At 42.0% G+C, this 19,958-nt stretch overlaps 1 protein-coding gene across 1 annotated transcript in view; it reads left to right on the top strand.

Annotated features, from left to right (window-relative positions):
- The window catches only part of LOC102856808 (mast/stem cell growth factor receptor Kit-like), a 128,203-nt gene that overhangs the window by 88,750 nt on the left and 19,495 nt on the right, over positions 1-19,958 (top strand). Inside the window, exon 8 of the mRNA XM_006898087.1 lies at positions 19,168-19,282. Coding sequence (XP_006898149.1) covers positions 19,168-19,282 — 115 coding nt within the window. The remainder of the gene's footprint in view (positions 1-19,167; positions 19,283-19,958) is intronic.

Genomic DNA, 19,958 nt, shown 5'->3' with positions numbered 1-19,958 from the left:
GGCCATTGTCTTCAATTGCTTGCTGTGTGTCGGAAAGCTGGACAGTGACTAGGGATGACAGAAAGAGAATTGATGCCTTTGAGCTGTGGTACTGGAAATGGGTACTGAATATACCATGGACTGCTAGGAGAACAAAGAGGTTCATCCTAGAGAGGGTGAGAGCAGGCTACTCCTTGGAGGCAAGGATTCTGAAGCTTTGTCTGACGTACTTTAGGCATGCTTGGAGATGGACATCATGTTTGGGAGGGTGGAGGGACAGTGCATGAGCGGAAGGCCCTCTATGAGGTGGATTGATTCAGTGACTGGGGTAATGGGGATAGGCGTGTCAGAGACAATGAGATTGGCACAGGATAAAGTAAGGTTTAGGGCTGTTGTACATAGGGTCTCTATGAGTCGCAAGCAACTTGACAGCCCATAACAACACCAATAACCACCACCAAGCCATAGGAAGTCTGGCAGCACCATGTTTAAGCATTTGTCTGAAAACCAAGAAGTTGTCAGTTCAATCCACTAGCCTTTCCAAGGGAGAATAATGTGACATTGCCTCCATAAAGATTTATCTGCACTGTAATATTGATATTAGTTGGAATCAACTTGATGGACAATGTTTTTGTTCAATTGTTGGACCAAGCCATGATATATATGAATGTGTATTAACTCAGTGACATTTGAGGACTTTATCATGGCCGAGGCTCATAAGTTGTTTGCTATCTTTGAACAAAGTTCTAATGAAAACTGATGGGAGTTTTTACTAAAAATGAAACTAGTGATTTTCTGCTTTCAGTTTGTATTACAATTATTACTCTTGAAGTTTTCTATATAAGAAATCCTATAGAAATCAGATTTTTATGTCCAAAAAGCTTGATACTGTTTGGTGAAAATAATCACTTGCTCAATTGCATGTCAAAATTGGGAGGATAAGAGATTTCCTGAAAGTGTGTGACTCAACTCAGAAGTGCTTTCTTAGTATTTTTCGTTCCAAAACTCCTAAAGATGTTAAGGAAAGTGACATCAGCAAGAGTCCATAGGTATAACACAGTCTACATGATTTATATGGTTCCTGATTACCATAAAGGTTAAAATACCAGATTTCAGCCAGATCAGGGGAGGAGAGACTAAAAGGACAAGGCACATTTTAACACCAGTTTATCAACTACTTTTTTTTTTTGTTTTCTCCATCCAATCTCTGTTGAGTAAATGTATAAAATTTTTAGTAGACTTAAATCAGTAAATATTTTCCAAGTTTGTGTTTGGTTTTTACCTTCAAGTGTCTCTGATGATGAATGTTGAAATAAGTTGCATAGTTGAGGAAAGAAATGATAATTGCTGTAAATCAAATTGTTTCTCACTGTACTTCCAAACATTATCTGTTATTATTTTAGGTGAATATTAGGTGTACATTGTACAGCTGTACGTCCATAGCCAAAACAGATCGCCTTACAATCAAAAAGGGAGCTGTAGTGGCCTAGTGGGAAGAAGCTGAGCTACAAATCCCTAAGGCACACAGTTTGAATCCACCAGCTGCTTCGTGGGAAGAAGATGAGCAGTTTCCTCCCATGCATTTAACTGCCTCTGAAAACCCACACTGGAGGAGAAGCTAAGGGTCAATTCCAACTGGGTGATAAACAACAACAACAATCAAAATGACCATCTTTTAATGATAGATCTAGCCAGTGATAGCTTTTTGAGAGTACTGTGTAGTACTCAGACAGTGGGAATAAGGAAGACAGAATGAACAAGGCATTTGCTCTACTTTCATCACTGGTTGACAGCCTAGCTGTTTGTCAAGTCCATTCATTCATGGAAACACTATGTGTATCGGAGCAGAGCTAGGCTGGGTAGGTTTTCAGTAGCTGGTTCCTGGAACTAGATCCCCTGGCCACCAGTCTTTCAACTGACAGCTGAGTGCTTCTCTGTTTATACTAGGATGTCTTGGGCTCACTTAGAAGGCATTTAATATCCAGTTAGATTGGATAGTGAAATGACTGTTAATAAAGTATACCAAATTAACTCTCAAAGTCACAAGTTTTACTTGTTTATGGCAAGGTGTTAAAAAGGGCTTGAGAAATAATTTAAGGAAATGGTAAATAATGTATTATTTCTAAATCACTGCATCAGAAAATTAACATCCTGCCTGATGTAAGTGATTATTTACAGAATATATAGTATACTGAAAAATTAATACATCACCCTGAAAGTCGCTTCTTGATGAGAAAATTTCCCTTTGACCACATTTATAGTCTGGGCTACCTTTTATGTATTTTTGGTTTTAGTTCATTTCAGATTTGGGTGGTGGAGAAACAGCTTGAGGGAGAAGATATTATAAGTACAGGCTTTTACAGCAAACTGCCAGAGATGGCTCAGCATTGGCTAGAGGTGAAGGTAGACCTGTCAAGGTGACTTCAGACTACCTTTCAGCTATCTGGGTTGCGCAGCCCATGAAACTGGTAACCTTGGAGACTGTTAGCTCACCCTACTCTTGTGGGCTTGCCCTCTGAGACTGCTCAGACGTGGGCCTTTGGACTTGTGTGTCCTCAAGGTCTTCAGGAAACTAGAAAGCAAAGGTACTAAAGCTTTGCCTTTTTGCAAAGTGGAAGTATTGTCCTACTTCTTGGGCCATTAACCTTCTATTACCATTTTTAATTGTAGTTGTTCAGTGCAATCCAGTGTGTTGTTTTAATTGTCATTGTTCAGTGCAATCCAGAGTGTTGTTTTCATTCTCATTGTTTAATGCTATCCAACTCATAGTGACCCTATGAATGATAAAATCTTGCCCTCTCCTGTGCTGTCCTTATAATCTCTGCCGTGTTCAAGCCCATTGTTAAAATCACCAAGCCAACCCATCCCATCTTGTGAAGGGTCTTCTTCTCTTTTGATGATCCTTGCATGACGTCTAGTTCCATGGACTAGTCTCTCCTGACACCAGGACCCCAAAATATAATATTTCACCTTCCTTGACAGGCAGAAAACACATTGGTTGCACTTCTTCCAGAATAGATGTATTTGTTCTTCTAGCAGGCCATGGCATATAGAGTACTCTTCACCAACCACAGCTCAAAGGCATCAGGCTTCAATGAAACATTTGAGTGTTCAAACTATCTTTATGTTGCTATTATGTGCTTCTGAGTCAACTATAACTCACAGCAACTCTGAACCTTGCCCCATCCTGAGCCAATCTCACCAGCTCTGACACATCTGACCCCATTGCCACAGTCACTATGTCAGTCCATCTTATCTAGGATATTCCTTTCCTGCTCTGACCTTCTCCTGTTCAAGCATGATGTCCTTCTCCAAGGACTGGCCTCTCCTAACATGCCCAAAGTATATGTGATGGAGTTTCAAAATCCTTGCCTCCAAGAAGCAACCTGAACATTCTGTGAACACACTTTATTGACTTTTGCTTGAGAGGCTTATAGCTTCAGATTTGGTCTTTCTGTTTTTCACTCTTCATATTAGGTAGATCTTGTTAGACCTACTCTTACATTAAATTACTAGAATTTGTAAGCATAAATAAACCTAGTACTGTTGTTGTGTACCATAGAGTTGGAACTGACCCATAGCTGACCCTCTGGTGTGTTTTGGAGGCAGTTAATCACACAGGAGGAAATTGCCTATTTTTCTCCTGTGGAGCAGCAGGCGGCCTAGAACTGCATGCCTTTGCAATTGCAGTGCAGCTTCTTCTAGGCCACCCGTGTACCGAGCAAGACACCTTTCTCATTGATGCCCTTGCTTTTGAGAATTTGCTCTCACAATAACCAGAACATGGCTGGCTTGTGTGGACATTTCTTATCTCTTGTTGATGCCTTGAAATCCATTCCAACTCATGGCATCCCCCTCTGTGCAGAGTCTAAAGCTTCAGATTGTTTTCAGGGATGCAGATCTTTTGGAAGCAGATTACCAGGACTTACTTTGGAAGTACTACTGGGTGGTTTTGAACTGACAACCAAATGGTTGACTAAGGATGATAGGAGAAGAATTGATACCTTTGAGTTGTGGTGCTGGAGAAGTCTTGAACATACCACGACTGCCAAGAAAACAAATAGGTCTCTATTAGAGAGGTTGAAACCAAGTTTCTCCTTGGAGGATAGAATTTTGAAGCTCTGTCTCACATATTTTGGGCATGTGGCCAGGAGGGACCGATCCATGGAGAAGGACATCATGCTCGAAGGGTGGAGACAGCACAGGAGAGGAAGATCCCAGATGAGGACTGATGCAGTAACTTGGGCCATGGGGATAGGTGTGTTGGAGTCAGTGAGACTGGCTCACAACAGGGCAGGCTTCAGAGCTATTGTACATAGGGTTGCTATAAGTCATAGGTGACTCAGTGGCACATAACAACCACCGCCACCAGTTTTGGGTTGGCAGTGCAACTCCATCCACTGGGCCACGAGAGCTCCCCAAAAAATTGGAATTTCAGGCCTACTACCAGCTTCTCCAAGGGCTAAAAATGTGACAGCCTGCTTCCATAAAGACTTAGAGCCTCCGAAACCTTAATGGGGCAGCTACACTCTGTTTAATAGCGATGACAGGTAGGATCAACTAGGCAGGAATGGGTTGGGTTAGGTTTGGGGCAGTGTTCTTCTGCGATACCTAACAATGTCTCAATTCTGTTTTTATTTTCTCTTCCTGAACTTGAAATGAGTTTTCATTCTCAAATTGCTTGAGAGTTATGAGTGTTGTTTTTGATATGCCACTTTAATATCTCTTTCTTCTTTTTATAGAGGGTCTCTTGTGTGTATCAGGATTGTTCTAGATTTTTTAATTGGAAAAGAAAGTGTGGCAATTTCGTTGTAACAAAAGGTTTGCTTTTCTTTTACTCTGGAAAAATTTTAAGAGAGATGACTCTCTTTAAGAGTTCCATTTCCCCACCTCAAGTGGAACATTATTTTATATGTTCCCTTCCTTTCTAAAAAAAAATGTTCAAGTGAAGCCTGTCAGTAATCTGGGGCATCTGTTTAAAAGTGGAGTCTTGAACATTAAGTATTAAAGAACATTGTTGCCCCTGTTTGTGTCTGGTGTCTGGCATAATTTCATTTTTATAGGGGAAAAGCCAGAGAGGGAGGGTAAAATATGGACCCAAATAAAACACGTGCTAGAATTGACCTTGAACTATTGATATACATTTCCAGAAATGGTCTTTTAGATTTGTAGAACTTCTCGATGGAAATTTCTTTCACAGTTGTGCCGTGGCTATTTCACAACAAATCACCAGTAACCCATTGCTGTTGGGTTGGTTTTTGAGTCACAGGAACCTTGTATGTGTTAGAGAACAGCGGGGATCTTGGTTCACAGTGGCTAATTTTTTGAGAGTGGATTGCCAATGCTTTCTTCCACCTCATACAACAAATAGATTTTCCATAATCAAGGTGATTCCAATTCAGAGTTACCATTTGACAGAATGGCACTGTCCGCTATATAGAATTTCCAAGTCTGTCGATTTCTACAGAAGCAGACTGCCTCATTTTTATCCCATGAAATGTCTGGCTGGTGTGTTTAAATCTCTTGAGGTTAGCAGCCAAATGTTTAACCACTGTACCACCAGGACACCTTATGGTTCCGTTGTGTGTAACAGGCCCACCAGCCTTCCAGGTAGCGGCTCTGTGTCAGAACTCTGTGTTGCAGCCAGGGACTCCTACATCAAATTCTCTTTGTCTCTCCCTTAGCTTCAAGTTGGAACCCACTCGTAGCAGAACCCCATTAGGTTTCAAGGCCGTTATGTTATGCCGGAGGAAGTTGCCCATCTTTCTTCCACAAAGCCACTGGTGGATTTCAGTTGCCAGAGAGGCAAAGCCTTTGGCTTAGCAATGCAACTCACTGTGAACTATATTCTGGGAATGCCCTTACATCAAATTAGGCGTCTTTCCCACACCACATTAGCTCTCTTTCATTACAGATGTTTGCAGGATCACTTGTAACTGGAGGAAGAGAATAATTTAAAGATGCTTAAAATTAGATCTATAAATTCTTTTTCTACTCTTCCACTTCAGAATAATAACTGTATGGCAAAATGAACAAATTATTTTTTACAGAGTAAGGAAAAAAACCCCATTTTATCAGAAGACTGTGCCCTTGTCAACGTGCACGGTGAAATGTGGTATTATGGTACATGTGTAGGCCCCCCTCCCTTGGCACAGTAAGATGCTAGTGTGAGCTGACCAATGATTCTCTGTGGGGAAGGCTTTCTTCAAGGAGTTTTGTTTTTCAACCTCATCTAGGGGCCAAAGATCTTAGAGCTAGACTTGGTAAACCATGTAGCCTAAGGGCCAAAACCTGCCCATGGTCTTTTGTTGTTGTTGTTATGGTTTACAAGCTAATTTTTAAATTTTATGTATTTATTTTAAAGAGGAAACATTTATTTGCTGGCGACCCTGAGGAACTCTTGTTCCAAAGATCTGGGTGTAATATGGTGGGTAAACATAGCTTTTATACTGAATTTACAGTATGACATAAAAAAGGTGGGAGTTCTAGCTGCAGACATGGCTGCTTTGAGGAATGAGGACTGAGGTTAGGGGCAGGCCTTAAGAATAAGGATGATACACACCAAGGTTTATATACCAAGGATACTACACCTAGTTTCTCTTTCCAGGGGCTAAAATTTCTTATTGAATTTTCTTTTCATCCCCCCTTTTGAAGCCCACATAGTTTTGTTAATCAATTCTGGTTTTCTTCATTATTATCACATGTAAATTTTACATTTTTTTTAAGATTTAAAAATGTTTTATGACAAAAATAAATACAATTTGTGTAGACATACATTTCCATGGACATAAATAAAGTTGGTTTTCCTCTTCCTCTCCAAAGCCAAAATTTTTGAAAAGGAAGTAGGTTAGTGTGTCAGAGACAGTAAAGTTGGCACAGGATAGAGCAGGTTTCAGGGCTGTTGTACATAGGGTCGCTATGAGTCACAAGCGACTCGACAGCACATAACAACATTAGTTTAGCTGTTTCATGAAATTGCAGCTTATTCAGGGAGAACCTGCCAAAGATTTTGAACCAATCCCTTTGTGCCAGAAGACCATTGGGTTTGTGTCATCTCTGAAAAACTCATTGCTGTACAGTCAAAACCAATTTACATTTGATCAAGTTTTCAGGGGCTGTAAATTATAGCAGAAGAAATTGACCCTCTACAACAACAACAACAACAACAAAAGACCATAGGCAAAGGTGGTGGTGGTTGTTGTCATGAGCCATTGAGTCGCCTGTGACTCTGAGTGACCCTGCATACAATAGCTCTGAAGCCTGCCCTGTTGTGAGCTAGTCTCACTGACTCCAACACACCTACCTCCATGGCCCGAGTTACTGTATCAATCCTCATCTGGGGTCTTCCTCTCCTGTGCTGTCTCCACCCTTGAGGTACTGGTGAATTCTAACCACCAGAGAGGCACCACTTTTGTGTTAGCTGCCCTGCTCCCTGTGAATTACATCACCAGCGCTCCCAAGTTGAATCCGTGAATTACCCATCCAATAGCTGCCTTGCCAGAGAAGAGTGGATTTATAGCCAAGGCAGGTCTGGGTATAGATTAATCATCTATGTCTTTGTAACATATTATCACAAAATTTAGCAGCTTATAATCACACTGTCTGAGGCTCAGAAACTTGGAAGCAACTCAGGGTGGGTCACAACGGGGTCTCGTGATGGGGTTGGTGGTGAAGGAAATAGGAAGGATCTAGTATGAAAAACAATGTATTTGAACTTTGTAAAGAAATCAGTATTAAAAAATAAATAAAAGAAGCTAGCTAGAGCCACAACCAGCTGAAGGCTTTAATAGCTACTTGAATTGCTAAGGTAGCTATTCACATGGCTGGGGTCCTCAGTAACAAATATTTTATTGGAACAAAACTAGTCCGTTTGCTTGCACAGTGTCTATGGCAGCACTGGTGATAGGACAGGGTTGAGTAGCTACAGTAAAGAACATGTAGCCCTCAAAGCTTAAAATATTATTGTATCAAATGTTTGCTGATGCATAATATAGAACATTTCCTTACTCAGAGAAAGGTGTTTTTGTGGGGTTTTTTTTCCTTTTTATTTTTAAGTGATAATCACAAACAAGCAGTTGTCTGACCTCTGAGAGTCTCTGGGTAGCAGAAGTAGTTAAGCACGTGCCTCAGTGGTCTGGCTCCAAAAGGGGAAGCCTTGAGAATCCTTTTCATGTGTTCAAGGGGGTTTTGAGGGTATAAGCTTTCAGGAGACCAGCACTTTATGTTCTTTAGTATGTTTCCGTCCTCCAGTCTGTAACTAGTCCGGGGACTCTGTTGAAAGGAGCCTAGTGTTAGAGTGGGCAAGCGCTGAACAGCTAACAGAAAAGGTTAACAGTTTGAATCCACCGACTACACCAGGTGACAAGATGGCAGGCAGCTTCTGTAAGGATTGTGGTCTTGGAAACCCCATGGGGCAGTTCTGCTCCACAGTTCTCCTATAATGGTCTCTGAGAGTCAAAATTGATGTGATGACAGCAGATTTTGGGATTTTTGTTTGTTTTGTGTGTGTGCTTTGTTAATGAAGGCTGAATGAAGGAAACGATAATACAAGTTTGATTTTACTTTTTAAAATTAAAATAGCAGACTTTTATTAAAGTGATGATGTGTCAGTTCTTGGGTATCTTTAAAAATGGACAAAGCCAAATGTCTTCACATAACTTGTTCTGTCAATTCAGTTAAAAGCGTTACATGACCTGTTGCCAAAAACTATTGTGTTAACCAATATCAACAGACTTAGAATTGTGAAAAAAGCAATTCACATTTATAATCCTTTTTCATTTAGTCTTTTAGTATTTGAAGGCTTAAATCCGTGTTCTTTGTCCTGATTATGGAGTGTTTGGCAAACGTAAATACATGTTTGTAACAGCAATGTGTCAGAGTGGTTCATGCTGAAGAGAGTTTGATACTAAGCTCGTACTCCGATGAATGAAACCGTCACCTCACCCCCAACCCCACTCCAAGTTACTGTGTCTCTCCCCACCTTCACTTCCTCCAGCTCTTATTATCTATGCTGTGTTCTTAAAAATTCATTTTGTTCTTGCCTTCTGTCTGGACCTGATGGTGGGGGAAAGAACTATTTTTGGGATCACAAATCTGCAGGGTAAACCAGGGAAGGGTTAGGATTTTTAATTGCATAAGCTGTACATTCTCCTTAGAGCTACAAGGGCGCTGAAATCAGCCTACGAGCCCATCATATTTTGGAGACACTAGAGTGGCTCAGGCCCATAATGCTTTGAAAGGAACACATGCTATTTTTATCTCAACAGGAAACACATAACTTAGACACCTCTCAGGCTTATCTCAACCTCCTACTTAGAAGGAATTAGGGAATTTGTCATTGGGTGGACTGCTTATTGTGGAATATCAGAGAAAACCATAGCTCAGGCTTAACCTGGAGAATTGCAGAGAGCTGATGGATCTTTAAAAGGAAAATGTGTATTTAATGCCTTGCACCCGTGCATCGAGGCACTTGAAAAATGCAGATGAGCCCAGATTCTCTTTTTTTTTTAAGTATCTGATTTATACCTAGCTCATTCTTTATGCTTTAAACATTTTCACAGTGCAACTGTCCACATGCAGCCTGGATTGTACCAAGTGGAACTTGGCTTTTGAGAATGAGGTCTCTCCTCCTGGGCCACCAGGGTCAGGACTGGGGACTTGGGTGCTCCTTTGAAGCCATGGTAGGTGCTGTGGTTAACCACTCGTCTCTAAGAATAGGAGAAAGATGTGACAGTCTACTTCTGGAAAATTCTCATGCAGTTCTCACTGCCACCATTGATTCATATTCAAAGGACAGAGCTGAACTACACTTAGAGTGTTCAGTGCTTTTTATGTCAGTAGACTGGCTTTCTCTCCTGGAGCAGCTGGTGGGTTCAAACCTTTGACGTTTTGCTTAGCAGCCTAATCATAACCCACTCGACCACCAGCTTGGAAACACTATCGGGCTATCCTACACTGCCCTGTAGAGTCACTATGAGTTGAGGAGGGGATTTACCCCATGGCCATGAGTACTTCCTTTTCTGGGAATCGCTTTTTGGGGATAATATAGATAGTTAAAGCAATCGGTCATTAACCAAAAGGTTGGAGGTTTGAGCTCACCCATGCCATTTCCAAAGGATTATGGTCTTAGAAGTCCAATGGAACAGTTCTCTGTACACCTAATGTTGTCATGCACCTGACACAACTTGATGCATTTAATAATAACAAGTGCTTCTCTTGTCAAACCCTAGACCTTGACCTGAGTCAAGATCCCTGAGAAGTGCTTTTAAAAATCAGATTGCTGAGCTAATCTCCTTACTGGATGTCTAGGCGCTAGGGTTCAAGAACCTACATTTTCATCTCATCCTTCAGTGACTCTGATCACTAAAGTTTGAGTAAACACTTAACTTGGTTGGCCAACCTAATGCCCAACAGGACAGAAACTGCTCAATTAACCGCAGGTTATGATCCACCTGGAATGTGACTTAGAAATCTACCTAATTACCTGGCACGCAGGAACAAGTAGGCCAGCCAGCTCGCACCACTTGTCGTCCATGGCTGTTGTGTAACTGTCACCAGGTGTCAGGCTGGAAGGCTTGGATCATCAAATGCTTGCAACCAAAGTGAAATGGAATTGATTATATAATTTTGAATTGTTCCAATTTTCTAATTTAAAAATTTTTTTTTTAGGTTCATTATAAGCTATATGCTCATTGTGTTTTGTTTTTGTTGGGTTGGTTGGTTTTTTTTGGTTTTTTTAAAATAAATGAAACTAAGAAAATAAAAACCACTCCCTAATTGTTTTGAACATTTTAGGTTACATTTTCAGTCTCCTTTTCCTGTTTATTATTCTTTTTTCATTCCACTAAAATGCCATCATGTGGCATTTTGGGAATTAGGAAGGAAGCATGAAGAAAGGAATGTATATAAACCTATATGTTTTAGGAATTTGAGATTTCGATGCCTGTACCCATTGCCTTTGAGTTGACTTTGACTCTCATGTGATTTACTGGCTCTGAAAACACGCTGGAGGCTCAGCTTTGGGTTCATTCCAACTTGATGGCGCACAATACAAACAACAACAAACAGCAACAATCTATGCAGAAGGAGCCTGCCACATCTTTCTCCCACAAAGCAACTGGTGGGTTTGAACTGCTGACCTTTTCAGTTAAGAGTCCAACACTTGGCCACTGTGCCACTGGGTCTCTTGTTCTATTTGCATGCTTTCTAATTATCTTTGACATCTATGTGAAGACTTCACCCCTGTCTTTAATTACAGTATTAAAGAAAAGCAAAAGGTTCACATAACCCGGGTTATTTTTTTATCTGATAGCCCACCATTGTGTAAGAAATGTGGTCTACCTTATACCTAAAACAACCATGAGGCTGTTAAGTTTTTATTTCATTATATTTGTGACTCAACTGAATTCCCTTCTGATCTAGAGTTTTGGTATGTTTTTGGTTTTGTTGTTGTTTTTTTTCTGTGATATCTTAATCCTTCAACAGCTCTTCCTGTGGCCTCCCATGGCTCAGCCTCTTCTCTCACCATCAGAGGAACAATGGGTACCATGTGGTTCCTGCCCTTGAGAATGCATAATCAGATAGAAGAGATTGAATCAAGCTGGTGCACTGCAGGGTCAGGAGCCCTTGAGTGCTGCAGGAAGAGAGAGGAGAGACCAACCAACATGTCTCAAAGAGTTGGGGATAGGTTGGAAAACAAGGCAACACTTGAATTGATTCCAGAGGGAACAGTCAGTCTCCAGCAAGTAGCATCCTTTTAAGGTCCCACTGAAATTTTTTTAAAATGTTATGTCCTACTTTTCAGCCCAGTCCCACGGTTGCCCATGATAATTAAATGAAACTTGCCAGATGGAGGCCTTCACGAGACGATGCCTCATCTTCTTGCTCTATTTGTGAAAGCTAGCATTGCATCCAAACTTTCAAGGAGGCCCCTACCTTGAGATTGCTTTGGAATGTTGATTTTTTTTAAATGTTAGCCAAATGGCCGCGTATCCACAAGGCCAGCTTGAGTGACAGGTGGGTGTGCCATGCACGCGGACACTCAGATCTCTGCCAACCTGTTTTGCCTCCAAGGAGGTGAAGTGCTTCAAGGTTGTTCTACAAAGATGTCACTTATCTCTGTTACCTTTCTTTGAGCAAATAAGCCTCTTAAGCTTCTGATCTGTTAAACTTTCCTTTTCACTAAGAATTTTTCCCCCTTTCACTTTCAACATGATTTTGATTCTCAGTGCATTGGGTGAAAGTGAGATGCTGATGCATTTGGTTAAAATATGTGCACATGATCACATTATCTTTAAATTTTCAGAGCATTCAGGGGGATATTTAGAGTAATAAATACAGTGAACAGTAGACAGTGGGATTTTTTTTAAAAGTAATCAGAATGGCACATACACATTTGTCCAAACCCAAGAGTTGTTGTTGTTGTTATGTGTCATCGAGTCATTTGCGACTCATAGCGACCCTATGTACAACAGCCCTAAACGGTGCTCTATCCTGTGCCAATCTCATTGCCTCTGACACACACATCCCGATTACCCCAGTCACTGAATCAATCCACCTCATAGAGGGTCTTCCCCTCCTGTGCTGTTCCTCTACTCTACCCAGCATGATGTCCCTCTCTAAAGACCTGTCTCCTTACAACATATCCAAAGTATGTCAGGCGAATCCTTGCTTCCAAGGAGCAGCCTGGTTTAACCCTCTCTACGATGAATCTGTTTGTTTTCTTGGCAGTCCATGGTACATTCAATACTCTTCTCCAGCACCACAGCTCAAAGGCGTCAATTCTCCTTCTATCCTCCCTAGTCATTGTCCAACTCTCTGATGCATAACAAGTGATTGCAAAAACCATGGCCTGTATCAGGCAGACCTTAGTCTCCAGAGAGACACCACTGCTCTTGAGTACTTTAGAGAGGTCCCTAACCACAGACTTTCCCATCGCAATACGTTTTTTGATTTCCTGGCTACTGGTGCCAAGAGTGTTGACCGTGGAGCCGAGCAAACTGAAGCTGTGAACAATCTCAATCTCTTCACCATCCATCCTGATGCTATCGATTGGTCCAGTGGTGAGAATTTTTGTCTTCTTGACATTGAGCCTCAGTCAATATTGAAGGCTGCAGTCCTTGACCCTCTGCAGTAAGTGCATGAGGTCCTCCTCAGTTTCAGCGAGCAGGGTTGTGTCATAGACCTTAATATATACTCAAGTCTTTGGTTAATAATAATATATTGATATTGCCTTATCACTTGTAACGAATGTACCACACAAATGCCAGTTGTAGTAACAGTGCATATGATGAGGAGGGATGGAGACTCAGTTTTTGCATTGTTAGGTGGCACAGCATGATTTGTGCTCAGCTATAGTAAAAGAGAGTGTTTGGGTGGCTTAATGCTAAGGAGTTGGCTGCCAACTTGAAGGTACATTGTTCGAATCCACCAGGTGCTCCACAGGAGAAGGATGTGCAGTCTCCTCCTGTGTGGCCTCTGAAAACCCTCTGGAGATTCTGACCTGATGGACAACAACAACTAGTAGAAAGCTAAGTGACTCAAACTACTCCAAGACTCCTTGAAAGAATGACCCAGTGAGCCAAGGAAACACTTTGAACCCAGAAACTGAGGGGTAGTTATGAGTTGAAACGTACTTCACAGCAACAGATTTTTCTTCCTCTGTATTTTCTGGTCAATTAAAATCAAAACCCCAAAACATACCATTAAAACCAAACCACGAACTAAAATGGCTCTAAAGAAGACATTCTAGTTAAAGAGCAAAAAGTCCCAGAATCATGGATAATACGAATGTATTGTTTCATTCTGTGAATCATTCTAAGTTCTTTGTAAGCATTAACTCATTTAATCATCACAGTAGCCTTACGAGATGTATTCTGTCACTATTCCTGTTTAGCCCACTAAGGGACATGTGCATAAAATGTCTGAAATGTGAGCAAGGACAGAGAACTGGTTGGTAAGTGTTAGAGCTGGTGTTCTGGCCCATCCTCTACAAGCAGTGGTTTCTATTCCTGCACAGGCAGATGTGGCCCACTCATTCACTCCTGTTGAATTGGGACTGACTTAGCTGACCCTTTTCCAGCAGCTTTTTTGAGGGCTGTAGGCCATGTGGAAGGTAATCTCCTATCTTTCACCCGTAGAGCAGCTGGTGGACTTGAACCACTAGAGAAGTACCTCCCTGTGTTTGCAGTGAAACTCCCTAAGCATGGTGCCCCTAGAGCCCGTAAAACAAAGCCAACCCTACTGATGGTGAATTGATTCCCACTCATAGCAATTTTCCATCTTGTTTCTGAGGCTCTAGATCTTCCTAGGAGGAGACTACTGGTGGATTTGAACCCACTGACCTTCCAGTTAGCAGTCCAGTGTGTTAAGCAACATTCTGTCAGAAGTCACCTCTGGGTGACCTAGTGGGAAAGAATTGTGCTGTGAACCAAAAGGCAGTCCATTTGGATCCATCAGCTTCTCTGACAGAGAAAGATGAACATTTCCCTGCCATATGACTTGTTGTCATTGTTCAGTGCCATCAAGTTGAGTATGACCTATAGCCATTCTGTGAACAAAAGATCTGAACCCTGTCCTATTCTGTGCCATCCTCATGCTTCCTGACACACCACAGCCCATTGTGGCAGTCACTGTGTTAATCCACTTGGTTGAGGGTCTTCCTCTCTTTGGCTGACCCTCCACCCTTCCAAGCATGTTGTCCTTCTCCTAGCAACATGCCTGAAGCCTCATCATCCTTGCCTCCAAAGAGCATTCTGGCTGCACCATCTCCAAGACATATCTGTTTGTTCTTTGGGCTGTCCATGAGGTAGTCAGTGCTCTTCTCTAGCACCACAGCTCAAAGGCATCAGTTCTTTTTTTGTCATCCTTATTCCCTGTGCAGCTCTCAAATGGATAGTAAGTGATCAGAAAGATCATGGCCTGGATCAGATGCATGATTCAGATTGATTTCCTATGTGATTTACTGCCTCTGAAAACCCACCAGACAGTCACTTATGTGACAGTTCCCCCTCTACTCCATGTAACAAGACATACGTGCCACCAGAGCCCTTGCTCACAGTACAACTTACCTATTCTTAAGAAGAAGAAAAAAATTAAAGTGGGGCATTATGATGTTGTTGAGTACCATTGAGTCAAAACTGACGCATAGCTGACCCTCCAGCGGGTTTTCAGAGGCTATTAATCACACAAGAGGATGCTCATACTTCTTCTGAAGAGCAGCTGGTGGATTCAAACCCTGTGCCTTCAGGATGCAGTGTAGCTTCTTACCATTAAGTCACCAGCTCACAATACAACTTACCTATTTAAAAAAGGAAAATAAAAATCATTGTGAATAGAAGAAGTTTCCGTCAGTGGACAAATGACTAAAGAAGCTATGGGACGTTCACATAGTGGAGCATTATGTATCATTTAGAAACTGTCAAGAATTCTCAAAACACTACACAACATGGATGAATGAAGCACATATGTAAAGGCAGTCACAAATGGATATCTCAATATAAGACCTCTGACAGAAAAGCTAAGGAAAGGTATAACAGGATCAATTTTGAAATGTTGGGGTGAGAAAGGAGGGAGAGGGAGTTAAAAGTAATGAATAGATATGTTAGTTAGGTGAAGGGAAGGACAGTGTACAATCAGGGAGTGTTTGTTGTTTTGTGCCATCAAATCAGAACCGACCCATAGCTGACCCTCCAGCGTGTTTTCAGAGGCAGTTAACACTCGGGAGGAGATTGCCCTTTCTTCTCCCATGCAGCAGCTAGTGGATTTGAACTGCATGCCTTCGGGATTGCAGCACAGCTTCTTGCACTAGGCCACCAGAGCTCCCTCAGGGAGTGATTAGTTATTGTCATGAATTAATTACATGTATCAATTGTAACTATTTATCAAAAGCAATGTATTATCAATGATTGAATGAAAGGTACTATGTTCCGTAAGTTTTTACTAAAAAATTTTAAAACAGATTTTTTTTTTTTAAATTTTATTGGGAAAAACATGTTGGGGATACACGGAGGTGAGGGTTGGGAGCAGAAGGGTGAGGATGGGCAGGGATGAAAATTGCAGGGATGCAGTTACGAGGCTGCACAATTTGGTTGGTGTGGGGAGCAGGTGAAGGAAATGAAAAGGATCCAGTGGGGACCAGATGATACAGGGCAATGATAAGCATAGTCCAGTGGTGGTTAAACAAACTGTCTTTTTCACTTGTGGGTTTCTCATTTGGGAATTGAGCACAGACTCTCTGGCTTCTTCATGCTGAACAGGGGCATTGATATGAAGGGGGAAAGGGAGGACATTTTATCACCTTGCTGATGATCTTGGATTGATGCTGCTTGACTTCTTATTCTGTTAGAAGATGTTTTCCTGACATTTACTCCCCTGGGCTGCAAAGTGTTTTCCCAGGTGGGTCCACTGGGGGTGGCTGACTGAACCCTGAGGCTCCATCCTCCTTTGCTCCTTTAACTGGCCGTTGTATTTCCTTTTTGTCTCTGGAACTGGGTTCAAGGTCAGGTCTGGAGTAAAACTCAGTGTTAAGGTTACCTATAAAAAAGGGAGCAAATCTAGAGAGAACAAACTACAAATAGAAGGGCTTTGAGGGTGTTACTTACTTGTGTAGTGGGGGAGAGGGTGGAGGAAAGTAGCCTCAATAAAATTCTCTGTATACCCTAGGCAGTTTTTTCTACCCAGGGGTCGGATGGTACAATCCAGGGGCTGAGGAGCTCACCCTGAGGGCTGGCTCGCCCCACTGGGTGCTGAACGCACAGCTCGCCCCTCCGCGCACCTGGGGCCGAATGCATGGCTCACCCCGCCACCTGCCGGAAAACAGATTTTTAAAAAAATTTTTTTAAAGGGATTGCATTTAAAACAGAATCAAAATTGTTAGCTATAGTTGAGTGAGCTGTAACTCATGACAACACAGGATACAGTTGAACTTGATACCCAATTGCTGATATGCTCAACTCCACTGTCATTGACCACTGTGTATTTTGAGGGCCTTTCCACCCCAGCGGGTCATCTTTTAGTAGTCTGTCAGACAGTGTTTATTTGTTAGTCATAGAGTTTTTATTGACTAATTTTTTAAAAGCTTTTCTTCCAAGTCTGCCTTAGTCCGGAAGCTCATCTGGTGACCCTGATGATATTGGAAATGTGTTGGCTTTAGTTCTGGCATCATAGCAACAGACAGTACAACAAATTAGCAAACCAGAGGCAGTCTCAAAGAATCAGAATCCTTCAAATGTATCACCATCAGAGAAAGGAAACGCAAATTAATCTCCCTTCCATTTTAGAAATAACTTTAGAGATTTGTAGTGATTATGTAGGGCCCTCTTGACTATCAATTGATGAGTGCAGTTACACAGAAATATCAAATTAGAACATTCCCGCTGACACAATTTCTTTTTCTGGTGATTGTACTCAGGTTTAGATTATCTGTATAAATAAACCTCTCAGATTAGTTTTCTCATCTAATTTTCTTTTCATGTTTGGCGTGTGAAACAGAAATTTACAGGCAAAAACCCATATTGTACTTTGCGCATCTGTTATGACGTCTTTGTAAAAGTGGATTTCAGCTGCTTATCTGTGACCACCTTCCCTCACCTAAGAAAAAGAAAATCCCTGAGGATGAGCTTTCTATTATCCTGTAACTCTCAACTTCTTCCTCTCTGGTCTCCCCAGTAAATTGAAATTCCACTGAGCAGACACAACAACTTGACGTTTCTCTAGCTGCAATTCCTTTGCACAAGATTACAACCTTTAGAAGCCCCGTTTACCTCAGTTTGCTATCTTCTGGTGGCTCGCATGTTACTCTGATACTGGAACCCAGGAAGGCATCGATATTTTAAATACTAAGGAGGTCATCCAAGTATGTCTTGGAGAAAGTGCAACCAGGGTGCTCTTTAGAGCCAAGGATGGTGAGATTTGATCTTACATACTTTGAGCATGTTGGCAGGAGGGGCCTGTCCTTGGACAAGGACATGCTGGGAAAGGTGGAGGGTCAGAGAAAGAGATAGACTCTCAACAAAATGGATTGACAATGTGATTACACAAATGGGCTAAAGCATATCAGAGATCATGAAGATGACACCGTATGAGGCAAGGTTCGGATTTGTTGTTCATAGAGTAGCTATGAGTCGTAGGCAGTTCCATGGCTGTTAAGAACAACAAGGATCATCCATAGTGGACAGATGATAGCAAAGCTTCTAAATTAAGAAAAAACTCCAACTCCTTTCTGTTAAGTTGGAATTGGCCCATAATTGACCCTCCATTAGGTTTTCAGAGGCTTTTAAAAAACATTAAGAGAGGAGATTGCCCACCTTTCTCCCTTGGAGCAACTGGAGGATTTGAACTGCCTGCCTTTGAGTTGACAGTTCACCTCCTTATCCACTAGACCACCAGAGCTCTACACTGACTAGAGAAAAATGTCCTGACCATGTATTTCTGAACATGAGCCAATGAAAACCCTACAGAATGTAGCAGAATTTTAACCAATATAGTGCTTGAAGATGGACAGCCTAGTTTGGATGCACTCATTACTCTTGAGTCTGAATGGACCCACCCTCCATTGAGTTTCCAAAGCTTATAAATTGCGCAGAAGGAGAATGGCCATTTTTCTCCCTTAGAGTCTCTGGTGGATTTGGATTTGTGACCTTTGGATTAACAGCATAGCTCCCTATGGACTAGGAAGAACTTAAATTATACAGTGGTTGCAACAATAGGCTCAGCCCTCCAGCAACCATGAAGATGACGTAGGCCCAGGCAAGCTTTCGTTCTGTTGTGTATGAAGTCACTGTACGTCTGCGCTGACTCAACACAACTCAAAACAGCAACCTCTCTCAGAAGGTTTTGGATTCGAGAATTTTTGGCGAGGAGAGATCCTTCCATCACCCCTCACTAAAAGCAGAAACCCTGCCAAGTGACCTCTTGGACCTTGGCTTTAGCTATTCCAGGAGGAGAGAGCACCCAGGACCACTTGGGCAGGGTGCACAGCCCAAGGCACAGTGGGAGCCCAGTTGGTAAGGGCCTCCTCTGACTTGACCCTCACCTCCACCTCACTGGAGACTCTGCCCTAAGAGCAACCTGCGTCCGCTCGTCCTGCCTTCTCAGCGTGCTCCTAAGGATTAGAGAGGGAGAGCGCACACAGCGAATCTTGGTGTGCTTTCAGCAGTCTGACATATGGCCATTTCTCCTTTTCTGCAGCAAAACCAGAAATCCTGACTTCTGACAGGCTCGTGAATGGCAAGCTCCGATGTGTGGCTGAAGGATTCCCAGAGCCCGTAATAGAGTGGTATTTTTGTTCAGGAATTGAGCAGAGGTGAGAGATGGTTATTTTTGGCAGTGCTTAACTTGCAAAAGGGAGGGACTGCAATCCAGTTGAATTTCAGATGGTTTTCAGAATTTTCTTTTTTAAAAAGCTTTGTTTTGATGATGATGATTTCCTCCCCCCTCCCTGTTCATGTTGCTTTTCAAGAGGGGGAAATTGCTTTATTTTTCCTGCTCGACATTAATTTTGTTTGCCAAGAAAAGATGACTGAGTGACTTCTCTCTTTGGTGGTTATCTCGTTGGATTTATCATGCAATTTCTAGCCTGCAGGTAGATAAAGCAATTTTGCAGGACCAGAATAATTAGATTTCCATTCGACACACAGGAGGTAATGTGTGTGGGGAACGTGACCGTGGCTATTACGAAGAGAAATTACCACAGAAGTTAATTGCCAAGTTACCAAGAAGTAATGATCTCACAATTACCACTTACATATGGCATTTGCAAGCAACGTGTTTGGAAAAGGTTTGCTCCTTGATTAAGGGACTGGCCCCTGAACAGATTACATCTGGTCACTGTACCTCCTGGCCCTACACTGAAACCTTAAATTGTCTTTTCACATTACCTGAAGATGAAAAACGGGGTCAGCTTTGCTGTTACCATACACTAAATGCTGTTTTGTACTCAGGCTTTCAAGGCCCAGTTTGACCTCACAATTGAATGGGGC

The sequence above is a fragment of the Elephantulus edwardii genome, unplaced genomic scaffold (genome assembly GCF_000299155.1).
Source record: "Elephantulus edwardii isolate Elephantulus edwardi_28Jun2011 unplaced genomic scaffold, EleEdw1.0 scaffold00220, whole genome shotgun sequence".
Lineage (NCBI taxonomy): Eukaryota > Metazoa > Chordata > Mammalia > Macroscelidea > Macroscelididae > Elephantulus > Elephantulus edwardii.
Note: the sequence above shows the minus strand (reverse complement) of the source record. Positions and strands in the feature narration are given on the sequence as shown.